This window comes from Eptatretus burgeri, chromosome 4 (assembly GCF_056783735.1).
Source record: "Eptatretus burgeri isolate ZD-2024b chromosome 4, Ebu_testis_v1, whole genome shotgun sequence".
In the NCBI taxonomy this organism is placed as follows: Eukaryota; Metazoa; Chordata; class Myxini; order Myxiniformes; family Myxinidae; genus Eptatretus; species Eptatretus burgeri.
In genome coordinates this window covers 67,689,112-67,704,321 of record NC_140964.1, presented here as the reverse complement: position 1 = coordinate 67,704,321, position 15,210 = coordinate 67,689,112, and the positions used below count along the sequence as shown (strand labels likewise).

Sequence of the window (15,210 nt, the reverse complement as noted above, 5' to 3'; positions counted from 1 at the left end):
CTCGGCAGCCATATTTTTGTTTCAATATCAAAACCTTCAAAAATCCTATTCTCAGAAACGGCTGAACAGATCGAGGCGAAAATTTACAGCTATGATCGCCGATCCATGAGGAACAAAAAGTTTTCCACCTATGATGTCATAGGTCACATGGTTTGGCAGTGATGTGATATAATGTGGGCGGAGACATATCTGGTGACGTCGAAGAGTGCCCATCTAGTCATTCCCTGCTTTACTTGCCGTCTGAGTCACTTTCCATTTGATTTTGCACTCCATTCCCTCTTTAACTTGACTTTTCTTGGTGTGCATGGATTGCCAAAAAATGTTATAAAATTGCCAAATATAAAATTATCATGCAATAACATCTATTGTTCATCTTAAAGGATGGGCTGATCCTTAAGTTATGTCTCATTCACACCACATTTCAAACCATTCTCACTTTCCGCTTTTGCTCCGAAACCCCGCCGGCCTTCCGAAACCCCGCCGGCCTTCCGAAACCCCGCCGGCCTTCCGAAACCCCGCCGGCCTTCCGAAACCCCGCCGGCCTTCCGAAACCCCGCCGGCCTTCCGAAACCCCGCCTGCCTTCCGAAACCCCACCTGCTTTCTAAAAACAACACCTCCCGCCAACCCGGTTCCTTCCGAAATACGCCTCCTTCCAAAAACTCACCTCCTTCCCCGATACCACGCCTTCATTGCAGATGCAGAAACTTGTTACTCTGTGAAAAATGATCGTCCACCAAAATGGTACTTCCATTAAATAAATACAAAATCCCAAAAGGCCAGACAATTTGTCCGTCATTTTGTAGGTGTAAAATATGACGTTTGGTTTTTGTCACAAGTACAAATTACTTGATAATGTATACGGTACATAATGACGTGTACCACGGCCTATGCTGGGTGTGATGGACGTGTGGACATAAGAGTATGTCTGGCTGCTCGGCACCCCTTGGAATGGCACCACACCGCAGCCTGAACCGCTTAATGGCGTGCTTGCCTCTTGAGCTGTCAAGATCTGCTTTCCGGTGAGGTGCCAGCATGAAGGATCTGATTATGGACCGTCCTGAAGATGTATCCTGTGTGCTGGATCTAATTTATTTTCCTATAATATGCAAGGCTCATGAAGGAGCTTGTATTTCACATGTAGGACAAGAACATTCAGAGACAGTTCAATGTACTTTTCCACAAACTTTAGAAGGACATTAATAAATATTGGACAAATAAGCACTCCGTGAAGTGATTTGACCTGGGGTCACAATAATAATTATAATTTAAGTGGTCAGATAGGAATGTGATTGATTTTGCAGATGGGGGGCGGAGCTGCTGTTGTAAAAGATCTACAATGACCTACATTGTAAAGGATCTACATATGAACGAAAATTAATCAATTCAGTAAAGGATCTACAAGCGACAATAAATACAAAATCAGACACAGAGACGATAGGGATGACATCATGCTTATTTTTACCTTCCATTATCATTTTCAAATGTCAGAATAGCAAGAGACCGAGATGCTGCTTGACCTTGGTGAAATCGCTTCTGTGTGCACTTCATAGATCATTATTGATTAAAACGTAGTTGCACGATGATACAACATGAGAAATCTCTTTGTAGAGATCTTGGATCTCAAAAGATTTCCGACAACCCAGAGCAATGGCATTGTGGTCACGAGGTCTTTCCAAGTCCTCAATAGCTGTTGTGTTTTTGATACTCGGCACCATCGTGCAATCACCACCCTTCTCCCGTCATTGTATCTTGCCCACAAACAATCGTAGAGTGATACCTTTTCCTGTTGCCACCTGTGTACTGCTCCCTCTCCTTTGACCGAGCGAGTTGTAGGCAAAACAAAGTTGCTTCTTCACCTTTGCTGGAAGACTGTTAAATCACAAGACCAGGTCTTGCTCAAAGGGGATTCATAAAGCTTAAGCTTTGTAGAAGCTCATTGCTGGGGAGATGCTCCAACATTCATATTAACAATCACAAACTTCAATATTAACTTTACTGCATATTCTTAAGCAGAGTTTCCATCGCACTGTTTGGATGTAAGGCCCTGTGTGAAAGCAGGACTCCTCCGCAAGGAAACCTGGTGAAACATCTTCTTGTTGATGGATTTGTTTGTTGCAGTTGTGTTTCTCTTTCAACTCGACTCATGGTTAAGTGGTTAATGAATGGGATGGAGATACAAGATATTTTTATTTTGACTATTTAAAAAAGGTGGGTGGAGGGAGGGGAGAAAGGTGAGGAAGGAGCAAAAATTTTGTTTAAACATTGGAGCTTGCCTTTTGGAAATTTCTTACCTATGACTGACTGTTCATTTCAACAACCTGAATCATGTTGTTCTGTTTGCTATACCAGTACAACAGTAGTATCTATGAATCATGTTTGTGTCCATTATAGCCGCATCACGAGCTGTTCACACCCCCCTGGTACAAGACGGTCACCGTCCACTGTCTACGTAGCACAGCCCGACCCTGAGCGCTCTCTCCATGACTACATCCAACGGCTGGAGACATTGCAGCTACGCCTTGGGAGTGTGCAGACAGGTAGCTACAAGCCTGTACAACATCCACATCACTCTGCCACTCTTGGATTTCCTTAAAAACCTTTACAAGTTGGTTCGGACTGTTTGAGCAAGGATGAAACTCGGTTTTCTTCCAGTTAAGTGATTTTCTCATCTGTTAGGAAGGTTGCATGTCATTTCCATACCAACCTGAAAATTACCTGTATGACCTACCTCACAGATAAGATGGGAAGGCCAGTGAAATCGGGGGGGGGGGCAGGGAAGGGGGGGTGGAAACAAACAAACATACATTTGTACCTCTTTGCTCTTCGTCATTTGCCATGGAAGAAATCTGCAACTATCACGATAATTCAAAAATAATGTGATTGTGATGGCTGATGGGTCACGTACACCTCACCTCACGCTACTTGCACTTCCATTCCATCAATTTCTGTCTTGTTCAATGTGTTACTGCTTATCATATTGTTTGGACAAGTCATTTTGTTGTTGAGTGTCAAGCTCTTTTGAGTGTGTATAACTACAGAAGATAATAAACAAATCAACATGTGATGGAGGATTTGAATTATAACGTCAGAGTATCAAATACTTTGACATTTTAATCAAACTGCAAGCTCTCAAACTCGCCCCTCTTTTGGCATGCTCTTCCACAAGGAACGGACCCACATCGTTTACATGATTATTGCATCTCAAACCTTCACCTTTTGATGATAGCGTCAATGGCCAAATTGCACACATGGATGACTGGTTTACCATCCCAGCCTTACTGCTCAATTATGCTTCTGTCATCACAAAGTCAACGTCTCACTCAGACTCGTGCATTCTTTTTGCTTTGAAGGAGTATATTAACTAACCTCCATCACTTTTACCTTGTATTCAAAAACCAAACAATAACATCGTAATTTTAAATCCAGTGAAGTACATCGAAGAGAATCATATCAATGTTAAATAGTTAGGGAGGAATGGAGATGACCAATTTGGAATATGACATCCGCACTAGCTCGTTAGTGATGATCGTGCATGGAAACATGGCATTTTCATGGCCCTGAAAGAAAGCATGCATTGTGTGCACTTTGTTGTAACCAACTTGATCATAGTTATTTGTAGAGGTATTAAAGGCTCATGGAAAGCTGAAGGAGAGGAGGGGGGGTAAGGGTGGGGAGGTTGGGGTTTAAGGACATATGCTTGACAAAAATCTCAATCGAAAAGAGGCATTGGCTCACTAAATTTGCATATTGAAAACTAGATTATGTGGCTTGTGCATTTCACAGGCATTTGTGGACAAGTCAACAAGCTTCCACTCATTCATTTTGCTGCTTTGAATCATTCACTGAAGTTGTATTTAAGGCTTCACTGTGCAGTGTGCTGATTCTAAGGATGTACAGTGAAAAGATTCCATTAGTTCTAAATATGCACTCATTCAACATAGCGGGAAGGTATTTGTGGCCATAGCTGTCCCAAATGCCTTTTCCTTTGAAGCATACCATGTGATTTTTGTAATTTTTGTATTCATGTGATGGCGGATGAGACAGCCAGCTTAATATCTCAAAAAGACAGTGCTGTACAGTACCCCCCTCCAGGCACCATACTTAGAACAGCAGTGTTTTGTTTTTTTTGTACACTTTGTCGAGGCTCGTATGAGAGCTAACACACAACACACATCAAGGGGGGCATGAGACAAGAGGGGTGGGAGTGGGAAGGACAAAACAGTGGGGAACAGAGACATTAGGAGATCTGTGGAAGGGAGAGGGATGGGATGGGGAACATGGGGTATGCAAGATGGACATTGTAGGGACTTTCAGGAGGGAAAGCAGGGAATCTCTCATACGAGCCTCGACAAGGTATACAAAAATAAATAAATAACAGAATCTGGAGGAGGTGGGTTTGGGGTGGATTAATGGGGGAAGAAAAGATCAGGGATTTGGATAGGGGACGATAAGAGGTGGTGGTGAACAGCTGTTTTGAAGGCTGGAGAGAAGAATGGGATTGAACAGAGTGAGGGATGAAAGAGGAATGAAAAGAGGAATGAAATAGTGAACGTGAGCAGTGATTCGTGATTTTGGTCGTTTTACCAGAAGGGGATTGTTGACGGACCTGGAGCGCCCCACGGAAATATGGTGGGGACAAATTGCAGACAGAGCGGGGAGGAGAGGCAAGACCGGAGAGGAGATGGTAGAAGACAGAAAGACCACCAACCTGCCTGTGGTGAGAGAGTGACAGGCCCAAAGACTCAACCTCATCACGGGAGATGACATTGATCCTAAATGCCTTGGTTTCCACAGCGTGAAGCTGAGAAAGGTGAGAGGCAGGAGCACCAGCCCAGAGGGGAGGGCAGTACTCCATCAGGCTGCAGACGAAAGCTCTGCATGTGATTAGGAGCTCAGGTAGGCCGAAGAAGGACTTTGCACGACGGAGGATTCCCAATCGGCGACTGGTTTTGGAGGCCAGATTGGAAATGTGGCTTTCCCAGGAAAGATCCTGGCAGATAGTGAGACCCAGAAGCTTGAATGAAAGGACTTCTTCCAGAGGATTATTGAGAAAGTAGATGGGGGGGGTTTCTAAACGGTCCTTTCGGAGAGACATAGTGAGAGTGTGATTTGTCAGGATTGAAAGACATGTTCCATGTGTTGCACCAGGTTGTGATTTTACCCAGATCTGCAGAGAGCAAAGAAGCTGCTGCTTACCGGTCTGAGGGATGACAGATGGTATGGCAGAGGGTGGAGTCATCAGTAAAGAGATAAAGAAGATTTTCCAGAGAGTCGGTGAGATCATTGATGAAAACCAAAAAATGAATAGGGCCCAGAACACTGCCTTGAGGAACTCCAGCCTGGACAGGACGAATGTTGGATGAATAAATTAGAGCTGTCTTGTGTTTAACCCAGGCCAAGATGTGCTTTCCTTGTATATCACATACCATCTAATGATTTGGACACTTGTCATGCCTGTCCATCGTACAGATTTTGCCATACATTTGAATGTACGAGAAACCCATGTTCTGGATTCCACCTGGCCCTCTCACAAATTACCTCACCTATTCCACATTCCACACGAATTGGCATGACAAAAGAATGAAGTAAAGTTTGAAAGATTATAATATTGACTTACCCAAACTGTTCCGAGAACCAAAAACCTGGCTGGCATCTGCAACAAATTTAAATAATAAAAAATAAATGCATGCTTGTGCAGTTCCTATCAGGCATAGCAAGGAGAGGTAGACCAAGCATTTAAAAGGAGGTAGCGTATACTGCTCTACTCTGTTACACACACACACACACACACACACACACACACACACACACACACACACACACACACACACACACACACACACAATCAATTTTGACAGAGCAATGCAATTGGCGATTTTTTTTGTATGTATAGTTTTGTCATCATGTATTGCTTTTTTTTTTGATAATTATTTTTAGGAATGTAACTATTACATTGCACCATGTCGGGTGGGTTTATTTGGCCAGCAGGTGGTGTTTTATCTTGTAGTTTGTTAACTTAAAAAATTTTCCCTCCCTGCTCTGTCAGCTTTGGACATGGGGTGGACAAACGAGTCCTAGGCACAGTTTGTCCAGAGATTAAGAAATAATGGACCAGTAAGTGAAAGAGATGGCAGACTACAGGCCATACCAATCTTCCTGATTAACCTGCCAGACAGTCGTGCCTTGGTGGATCCCTGAAAACCACCACAGAGACGGAAACTTTCATGGGTACATGATCTGAGGGGCCAAGCAGAACAAAAGAGAGACATGAGGGGTTTGAAGGAAAGCCGAACAAGATCAGCTTCAAGCGTTACAACAGGTTGGGGAAATACAGGTTGGGCTTCTGACAGGTAGGGTGAACCAAGAAGTGTCACAAAAGACCTTGGCTGTAATTTCATTGACAGTAGTGCGAGTCCTAATTCCGAGCCAGCTAGAGACACAATTGAAATCACCATAGATTAGGAAGGGAGAGTTGGGATGCGAATTCATAATTGAGTTTTTAAAATTTACTTGAGAGCTCCAAGTTCACAGGGTTTACCCAATTTGGGGAAGGAGTAGTGATGGTAAACTACACACCATAACCAAGACATTCTGGAGAAGAACATGGATTCAGAGATTCCTTCAAAAATGGGGATGAAGGGGGGGGGGGTCAGGTCAGGTCAGGTGTGGGAGCATGTGCCAGAACAGCACGTCGCTGCATCCACTTTCCGCCAGTACTCCAGGGGCCTCCGTCTGGCCATCCCCCAGGCAGATGCCAGGCCCATCCCCATCTCCTTGAGATGATGGTCAACCTGCTGCAACCACGAGGCACGTGGTCAGCCCACTGGGGGGGGGAGGGGGAACTATGGGAAATGGAGATTTTGTTGTCGACTGCAGCACCGGAACCAGCACAAGTTTATAATCAGGGTGGTGTTACTTGTTCACTTCCGTGGTGCAATTAACCGCCAAAATAAACCATTTTGGAGATCAGTTATCTGTTTGAGGCGATTGGCCATCTGAGCTCACAAGTATTTCAGCTCTACCCTCAGGGCATGAGAAAATTGCCACCTGAAGGTGCGTGGCTATGGTTTGAAGTGACTTCTTTTCCTTCCTTCCTTTAATTTAGCCAGAATAATGTGGTGCTTGGTGTAGAAAAACATATTGTGGACCCTTTTGTTGCACTCGATCAAGGTCTTGGTTAATCGCAACTGAAGTTTCATCTGAGCTGTTGCTTAGCTTGCTCATTCTGCAGAAGATTGTCAGTCTTGCTCTGCTACAGATACCTGAGTTTCCTGGTTATATATTTTGGTATTTTAAATCTTCACATTTGATTATAATTGAGCTTTTCTTAAGCGGTGCTTTCTCCTCCCTCGTGTCTCTTCTAGGGACTCAGTCGTGTCGACATCGTACGGGCAACCGAAGATGACGACTTCTCAAGTGACTCCACGCATTGCCCTTATTTATTGCCCACATACCAGCACCTTGGTTTATACGTCTTGTACATTATATGCTGCACGATATAGCAGTTAGGGTAGCACAGATGACTGCTATTGCCGGGTTTGTTTTGTTTCTGTGTGCTCCTCCCCGATTTCCCCCTCCCTTTACTCCCCCCCCGCCCCCCCCATCCATCCCCACTGTGTATTCCTTCCCCTTTATGCACTAAACATTTGTCAAGAATGTGAATGCCCTTGACGTGCAATGGTCGAGAGGAAGCAAATTCCCATTTGATACCTCCACTTCAGAACTTGCTTTATGTTCGGTATTTGTACACCAACGGGAACTTACACAGTTGGTTTGCCATGCAATTGTACACAAAGGGGGAATCTGTTATTATGCCGGAATGTGAGAGCGACCGGCCGCACCTCTGGCACTTCTCCCAGAGATGGCGCAGCTTGAGATTGCATCAGCATCGTATACCAGTTGGTCAGTTAACATTGCCTTTGCTACACCGATTATGTGTAGAGGAAATATTTTTGTAACTGCTCAAAATAATTTTCAAGTTGGATGTTGATGATAAAACGAAAAAGTTGGTGATGTGAAAACCGTCTAAGCCTGAGTTTGTCTCCGGTGTCTGAGGACATGTTGGAGCTTGTATATGTGTCACCATATGCAGGATTAATGCATTAGGAGAAAGATCGAGACAGTTGATGGAATTTGAATCTGAAGTTGCAACATTGAAAGGTAAGTGCTCAGATGGGAATACCAAATGGGGCAACCAGGATTGAGAACGTTTATTTATTTGTTTTGTTTTTTAATTTCTGTACCTCCTAATTGATGGCACTGCACAGAAGATCAATGGTAGTTTATAATTGTGAGATCAAAGTATTACATGTCACAGTAAACAAATTTGATAACCAAACAACTTGTCAACATTATGCTCTGTCACATAAGCACCTCAAATTTTATTTAATAAGCAAAGTTCATCTTCTCAAACAGCTATCTCTCTCTCTCTCTCTGTGTCTCTGTGTCTCTGTGTCTCTCTCTCTCTCTCTCTCTCTCTCTCTCTCTCTCTCTCTCTCTCTCTCTCTCTCTCTCTCTCTCTCTCTCTCTGTCTCTCTGTCTCTCTGTCTCTGTCTCTGTCTGTCTCTCTGTCTCTCTGTCTCTCTGTCTCTCTGTCTCTCTGTCTCTCTGTCTCTCTGTCTCTCTGTCTCTCTGTCTCTCTGTCTCTCTGTCTCTCTGTCTCTCTGTCTCTCTGTCTCTCTGTCTCTCTGTCTCTCTGTCTCTCTGTCTCTCTGTCTCTCTGTCTCTCTGTCACTCTGTCTCTCTGTCTCTCTGTCTCTCTGTGTCTCAGTCTCTCTGTCTCTCTGTCTCTCTGTCTCTCTGTCTCTCTGTCTCTCTGTCTCTCTGTCTCTCTGTCTCTCTGTCTCTCTGTCTCTCTGTCTCTCTGTCTCTCTGTCTCTCTGTCTCTCTGTCTCTCTGTCTCTCTGTCTCTCTGTCTCTCTGTCTCTCTGTCTCTCTGTCTCTCTGTCTCTCTGTCTCTCTGTCTCTCTGTCTCTCTGTCTCTCTGTCTCTCTGTCTCTCTGTCTCTCTGTCTCTCTGTCTCTCTGTCTCTCTGTCTCTCTGTCTCTCTGTCTCTCTGTCTCTCTGTCTCTCTGTCTCTCTGTCTCTCTGTCTCTCTGTCTCTCTGTCTCTCTGTCTCTCTGTCTCTCTGTCTCTCTGTCTCTGTGTCTCTGTCTCTCTGTCTCTCTGTCTCTCTGTCTCTCTGTCTCTCTGTCTCTCTGTCTCTCTGTCTCTCTGTCTCTCTGTCTCTCTGTCTCTCTGTCTCTCTGTCTCTCTGTCTCTCTGTCTCTCTGTCTCTCTGTCTCTCTGTCTCTCTGTCTCTGTGTCTCTGTGTCTCTGTCTCTCTGTCTCTCTGTCTCTCTGTCTCTCTGTCTCTCTGTCTCTGTCTCTCTGTCTCTGTCTCTCTGTCTCTGTCTCTCTGTCTCTCTCTCTGTCTCTCTCTTTTTTCCATCATCAGTTTGGATGTTGTCAAACTTTGTAAATGCTGCTGCTTTTCTCTAAATAATGGCTGGAGGCCTCAAGTCTTAAACGTGAAGTAAGTGTTGTCGCTCTGGACATATCATGACATTCGACAGTCTGGCATCACGCTGTGTTTTCCCAGCTTTCTCCCTGTGACATCTAAGACCACCTATGTTCCTGGCTTGCTGGATTCCTGCATTCATGCAGTCAGCACATAGTCTTCAATGGAATCTCCCAGTAGATGTTGGAGTTCCCCAAGGTAGCATATTGGGTCCTGTCTTGTTCCTTATGACCTCTCTGCTGCCTTGGATAACCCTCTTTTCTTCTTTTCAGATGACTTCACTTTATGACGTATCATTCTTTCTGGGAAAATTTCATGCTCTAACCCAGAATTTCCAGAATAATTGTTTTATAAACAAACATATATTTCCCCAATCAACCACTGGAAGAGGTACAATCTATGGTGCTTTTGGGCATAACCATCAGTGATGAACTCTCATGGGCAGACAATAATTCCAAGCCAGCCTCCAAAATCAGCTGAAGATTGGGCAGTCTCAGTCATGCCAAGTGCTTCCTTGATAAACAGGAATTTTTCACAGCCAACAACAGAATACTGCTCCCTCCACTATGCTATATCTCCTCCCTTGTGTCTCTTCTCGGGACTCTTCCAAGACAGAGGGGGGTGATAAGCCTTTGCCTATCACCCCCTCTGTCTTGGATGCTGTGGAATCCAATGCTCTCAACATCATTGGCATCAACCACAAAGATGCTGAATGAAGCACAAGGACTGCTGCCCCTTTCCATTGAGAGAGATTGGTTGGTGCCTCTTTTCATTCATTCATTCGTCCCTTTATTTATTTATTTTGCTTATTTATTTTTGTTGCCCCTCTTTTGGTCTTTCTCCCTCTGCTCTTTCAACCCAACGACCCCTCCCCATTCTTCATGGGTGCATGTTTTCTCCATTAATCTTCTCATTCTGCTCATGTGCACCACTTTGCTCCTCTTTTATCCCACTTGTGGAACCACATTATGAAGGTGGTGCAATCCCACTCTTCTCTTTAGCTTAAAAAGTAGCATAACTTCCTCTTCTTGTGTCATGTTCCCTCTCTATCCATGAACCTTTCCTTTGTTTTACCCCAATTCCTCTGTCTGAGTTCTTTAACTCAAACTAGATTACTATGTTGCTTCGCTCTCTTCTCTTCTTTCTTTCATCATTAATTTCCTTGCTTATGACCACCCATTGTCATCCAGTCTGTATGTTGCCTTTCTTTTGTCATTCATCTCCTTCCATGAGCCTCAAATTTGTATACAAAACTGAAATAATGTGTTCTCATGCATGTTTTCACAAGGATTATGTCAAATAATAATAATCACTTGGGATTTATTTTTCTAAATTGTTGCTTAATTTTCCATGCTGCGCTTTATTTCCCCCTGGAGATCAAATTAGTTTTTACTTTTGTGATTTATAGAGCAAGTATATCAAACTAACCCTAACAAATTTTGAATATCAAATTAAGACAAAACATTCAAACGAATAATGCTAATTCAAACCAAGCTGGAATATTTAGTTCTTGTGGTGCCTGCAGGCATTGCTTGCAACATCTGGTGATATCTTCGGTAATCGCCCTTTGCACGAAGATCCCGTTGTAGCTGGTGTCGAGGTGAGAACAAGGGGTCTCATGGTGAGAATCTCGCCTTTATGATGTAGCCTTTCAATTACCTCTTGCAGTTCCCGAATCTCATGGACCTGTGTTTCCACTAACTGCTCCAGACCCTTGATTTCATCAGGGTCTACAATGTGGCCCTCGTGGCTTACCTGGTGCACAGGAAAAATGGTGAGGTGTTGAGAACAGTGGCTTGGATAAGGACATAAGATGGTGGTACACTGAAACTCTGGATAAGTTGTATCAAAATTTTGACATAGTATTTTGAATTTTGACATCGTACTCGAGTTTTGACAAAGTACAGTACTCAAAAGTGGATCTGTAAAGTCTGAACAGAACATGCGATTATGGAACACTATGAGAAGTGACAATGTATGATGCTTATGCAAATGGTATATCTCGTCGGAATGTTTTTCTACCATGATTACCATGCCAGTGTGGCTTACCGTGCTGACTTGTTTTGCATCAAGAAATGATTGTCGCTTCACCAGAAGTTTCCTCTGTTCATGTAAATACTTAGTGTTTCTTCGCAATACATCTGCGAGCTCTTCTTTTAACTTCATCTCCATGTCCTAGTCAGGGTGTAAATGATTGCCAAATCAATTTGGTTTGTTTTGGGAAAGGGGGGGGTGGGGGGGTTGTCTTTGAGGAAGGTTTAGTTTTTGGAAAAGAAAGCAAATAGAGGAACAACAAAAAGACAGGGTAAGGAAAATGACAGGAGGGAAGGGAACCATACAAGGAGCGAGAGGTAAGTAGGGAAATTAAGGCAAAATCTCCACCATTTTAGCATATCATTTATAGATGATGCCACAATCAAATAACGACAGCTTCAAAATACACGTACGGCCAACCTTAGCCAAAAATAGTTTTCACTGTTTTCTGACCTTGTTCTTTTGGCGCTGCTTAGAGTGCCGATGTTCTTGTGCCACAAGTTTTTGCTCAAGCTCTTCCACTGTGGGGTTCGCCCCGAACCTCATTACGTCATCCAGATCCACCTCACAACCAAATTTGAACAGCATTTCTTGGTGGCATAGCTCACGCAGCTCTATTGTAGAGAGACAAGAGACGGAGCAATCATCGTGATTCGAGCCACCACTGCATTGCTGCTACCATCACTATGCACTACATTCTCAATATGACCTTGTCTGAAACAAAATTAAGTAAGCATGTCATTGTCAAGTGCCTCCATTGCTCTACCTCGCATCTTTTTCTCCATATCGAGCAGCTCCTTCGCAAGCATAGCATGGCGCATCCTTGCATTACGGTGCAGAAATATCTGCTGGGTTTTCTCTGCGGCGAGCTCACCGATGTGTGCTTTAAGCTTATGTAATTCCACCCTCTCAAAGAGCAGACACTGCTGAAAGTCTGCTGGCATCCCAGAACCGCTCACATACTCCACCTCAAATGAGAAATGCAGTCTTGATAAATAGAAATTCCAACACGTCCCTGTGTTAAATCATCGGAACTACACTCCTCCATAAGCTATCGTGCGTGAAGTTAGTGGAGAGATTTTTCACACAATCCTTACCATAATCAGCAGGTGTATATCTCTTTTGCACAAACAATAAAACGGATCGTTAGACAAGCATTGCAGTCGTCATAAGAAGTACATTCCATTACCTGATGGAGCTTCAGTGGAACCGCAATGTTGAAGTCATTTAGTCTTCTCTGTTTCTCATGCTTGTAGGCCTCAATCTCAGCTTCTGCCGCCTGCAACTGCCCATTAACGACTTTTTCCTGAACATGTGTAATCAAGTCGGGTCACAGGAAGTGTGAGTAAAGGAAGAAAGGGTTTGTTTGTCATGAATGGTTCATCACTTCACAAACTACAAACCTGGAGCCTCAGAAGTGCCAACGTGATGCTTTTATCTCTTATGCGAATCCATGAACATCTTTTGATGTCATGATTTTTCTAACACAGAACTGTCAACTTGGCAGACACTTCTTAAACTTCTCTATTCATATGATTGAGGTTCAATGCTTTGTGGTGTTATATTTACTGCTTTCAAATATTCACAGTTCCCACCTTTTCGAGGAAGGCCTCATACTTCTGCTTGAGACTCTCCAAAACCCTGCGCTGTTCTGCTAGTTCTTCCTCTCGATTAGATCGCTCATTACGCATGAACAGGGCCAGATCGAAGAGCTCTGGATCACATTCTGTCACACACATTTACCGTGTCGCCATGGTGTGTGTGTGTGCAACCCAAGACCAGCATGGTGTTTTGTTGTTCCAGGGCTTATAGGGTGTGCACAGAGTCATGGCAAACATTGTGTGCATCTATGAAATTCAGTACTGGCTGTCACACACCATATTAAAAAGTTGAGATCATTGGGATCAATTTTAAAATCAATCACTGTCGTATGAAAACAAAAGTTGTAACATGGAAATTACTTGGAAGGGAGGGAGATTAGATAATGAAGCACTTTAAATGCAGAAAGTAAAGGGGGTATTTTAATGATGTATCAGTATCAGACACATCCATAATGCAATCTTTTAATTATTATTTGAGGCTTTGGCTTTCAGAGGGAGCCTCATATAGGGGCATGGCTAATTGATGCAGCCATCACAGGATAGCAGAGCAACATGGAAGGGAATTGCGAGTATGGTTGATGTAAACTTTATTGGGCATGCAGGATGGCCTTGAGGTATGCACATGCATGCGCCTCTGAGCTGTCTATCCTCGGTTTGAATCTTCAGCTGGCTATAAACTGTCATCCTGGTGTCTCGCAGGCAGGGTGGGGCATGAATGTGTGTCCGTCCCTCGGATGGACGTTGAACTGTGCGTCAGGTCTGCTGACATTCGTTGGTGGATGATAAAGATCCCACAGCTATTGATGCTACTCGCAGCTACATGTTGCAAATGAAAAGAAGAAGAAGAAATAATAAGCTTTATTCTATAGCACATAGAATACTGATAGCTGCAATAATGGGGATTACCAGAAGGACAGACTGAATAATCCAAAGTTCCCTCTTCCGATACAGATTCTTTATTCTCGTCTTTCGAGTCGACTTCCTCCCTTGATTCCGATTGTTCTACAAGTGTGTAACGGAAATTGGTCACGAAAGCAAAGTGCGATACCACAATCAAATATATGCAATTAAATATTTTGTACTTGGCTGGAAACAGTCCAAACAGCTTCAATGTTTTCTTTTCAACAGTAACTGATAATTTATCATAATGCTTTCACATTCAAAGTTATAACAGGCTTTCAAAAACTGACGAACAACATATTCGTAGTAGTCTTTGGTTTTTTTAACCATAAATATAATGAGGAAGAATTTTATAATCTCGTCTGTATAACTTTTTGAGAGCCCCATGTGTATATTGAAAGAAGCCAGGTGAGAAGAATACCTTTGTTTGATTTGGGTTTTGGAGAATCTTGAGGAACGTGTTCGTGGAACACGTGCAGAAGGAAGTCGGAAAAGGTGCTCCTATCCCCAACTGCTTCTTGGAAGGAGATGTGGATGACCTGTAGCTGTTTCTCAAGGTTATCTACATCTGCTTGCTTTATCTTCAACTCTTCAACAATCTTCTCAATGTTCACCTGTGGCTCAGGGACACACATGGTAGAAGCTCCAGGCACATCATTACGAGAGTACTGTGAGGTTGTATTTCAATGGAGCATTTTGACTTTAGAGAGTAAACTAACTCTGTGGATTTAGCTCTATCATATGTACATGCATTACACAACAATTTATTTGAATTACTCCATCATGTCACTGCAATCACAATCCTGATTTACTTCATTCTCTTCCATACACATCACATTTTATACATATATAAAACCTAATTTATGTTAAATATCAAATGCACCTCCTGACTGTTATGGTGAGCATCGCCAGAGATTATCTCATGTTAAAACCACATAATCCGCAAAGAACAACTGTACGTCTGCCACCCAGATGATTGTTTCCACGAATGCAAACCATTCAACAAGAAGGTGCGTGAAATGATCGGTGGGTAAATAGAAACGTGTAGTGTGACGAGCGCCCCCCCCCCCTCCCCGATCTCCATTGGACATAGTCACATACAAGCCCAAAATCTGGACGGGCAGCTCCATTTGATGTTTAACTGATGTTGACCATGTAAACTTTGTCTTTTTGAG

General features: G+C 43.3%; 2 protein-coding genes across 7 annotated transcripts in view; one reads left to right on the top strand and one right to left on the bottom strand.

Moving 5' to 3' along the window:
- The window catches only part of AKAP9 (A-kinase anchoring protein 9), a 172,142-nt gene extending 164,120 nt beyond the window's left edge, over nt 1-8,022 (top strand). For all 6 annotated transcript variants that reach the window (XM_085878544.1, XM_085878542.1, XM_085878540.1 and 3 more), the window contains 2 exons: nt 2,393-2,538; nt 7,366-8,022. In XM_085878544.1, coding sequence (XP_085734670.1) covers nt 2,393-2,538; nt 7,366-7,406 — 187 coding nt within the window. In that variant the 3' untranslated portion in view covers nt 7,407-8,022. The remainder of the gene's footprint in view (nt 1-2,392; nt 2,539-7,365) is intronic.
- A 2,571-nt stretch (nt 8,023-10,593) lies between these two features.
- The window catches only part of LOC147028274 (cilia- and flagella-associated protein 44-like), a 127,979-nt gene continuing 123,362 nt past the window's right edge, over nt 10,594-15,210 (bottom strand). The window contains exons 7-14 of the mRNA XM_085878538.1: nt 14,457-14,649; nt 14,042-14,137; nt 13,130-13,260; nt 12,724-12,840; nt 12,301-12,502; nt 11,988-12,148; nt 11,550-11,675; nt 10,594-11,255 (exon numbers count right to left, since the gene is read on the bottom strand). Of these exons, the coding sequence (XP_085734664.1) occupies nt 11,004-11,255; nt 11,550-11,675; nt 11,988-12,148; nt 12,301-12,502; nt 12,724-12,840; nt 13,130-13,260; nt 14,042-14,137; nt 14,457-14,649 (1,278 nt within the window). The 3' untranslated portion in view covers nt 10,594-11,003. The remainder of the gene's footprint in view (nt 11,256-11,549; nt 11,676-11,987; nt 12,149-12,300; nt 12,503-12,723; nt 12,841-13,129; nt 13,261-14,041; nt 14,138-14,456; nt 14,650-15,210) is intronic.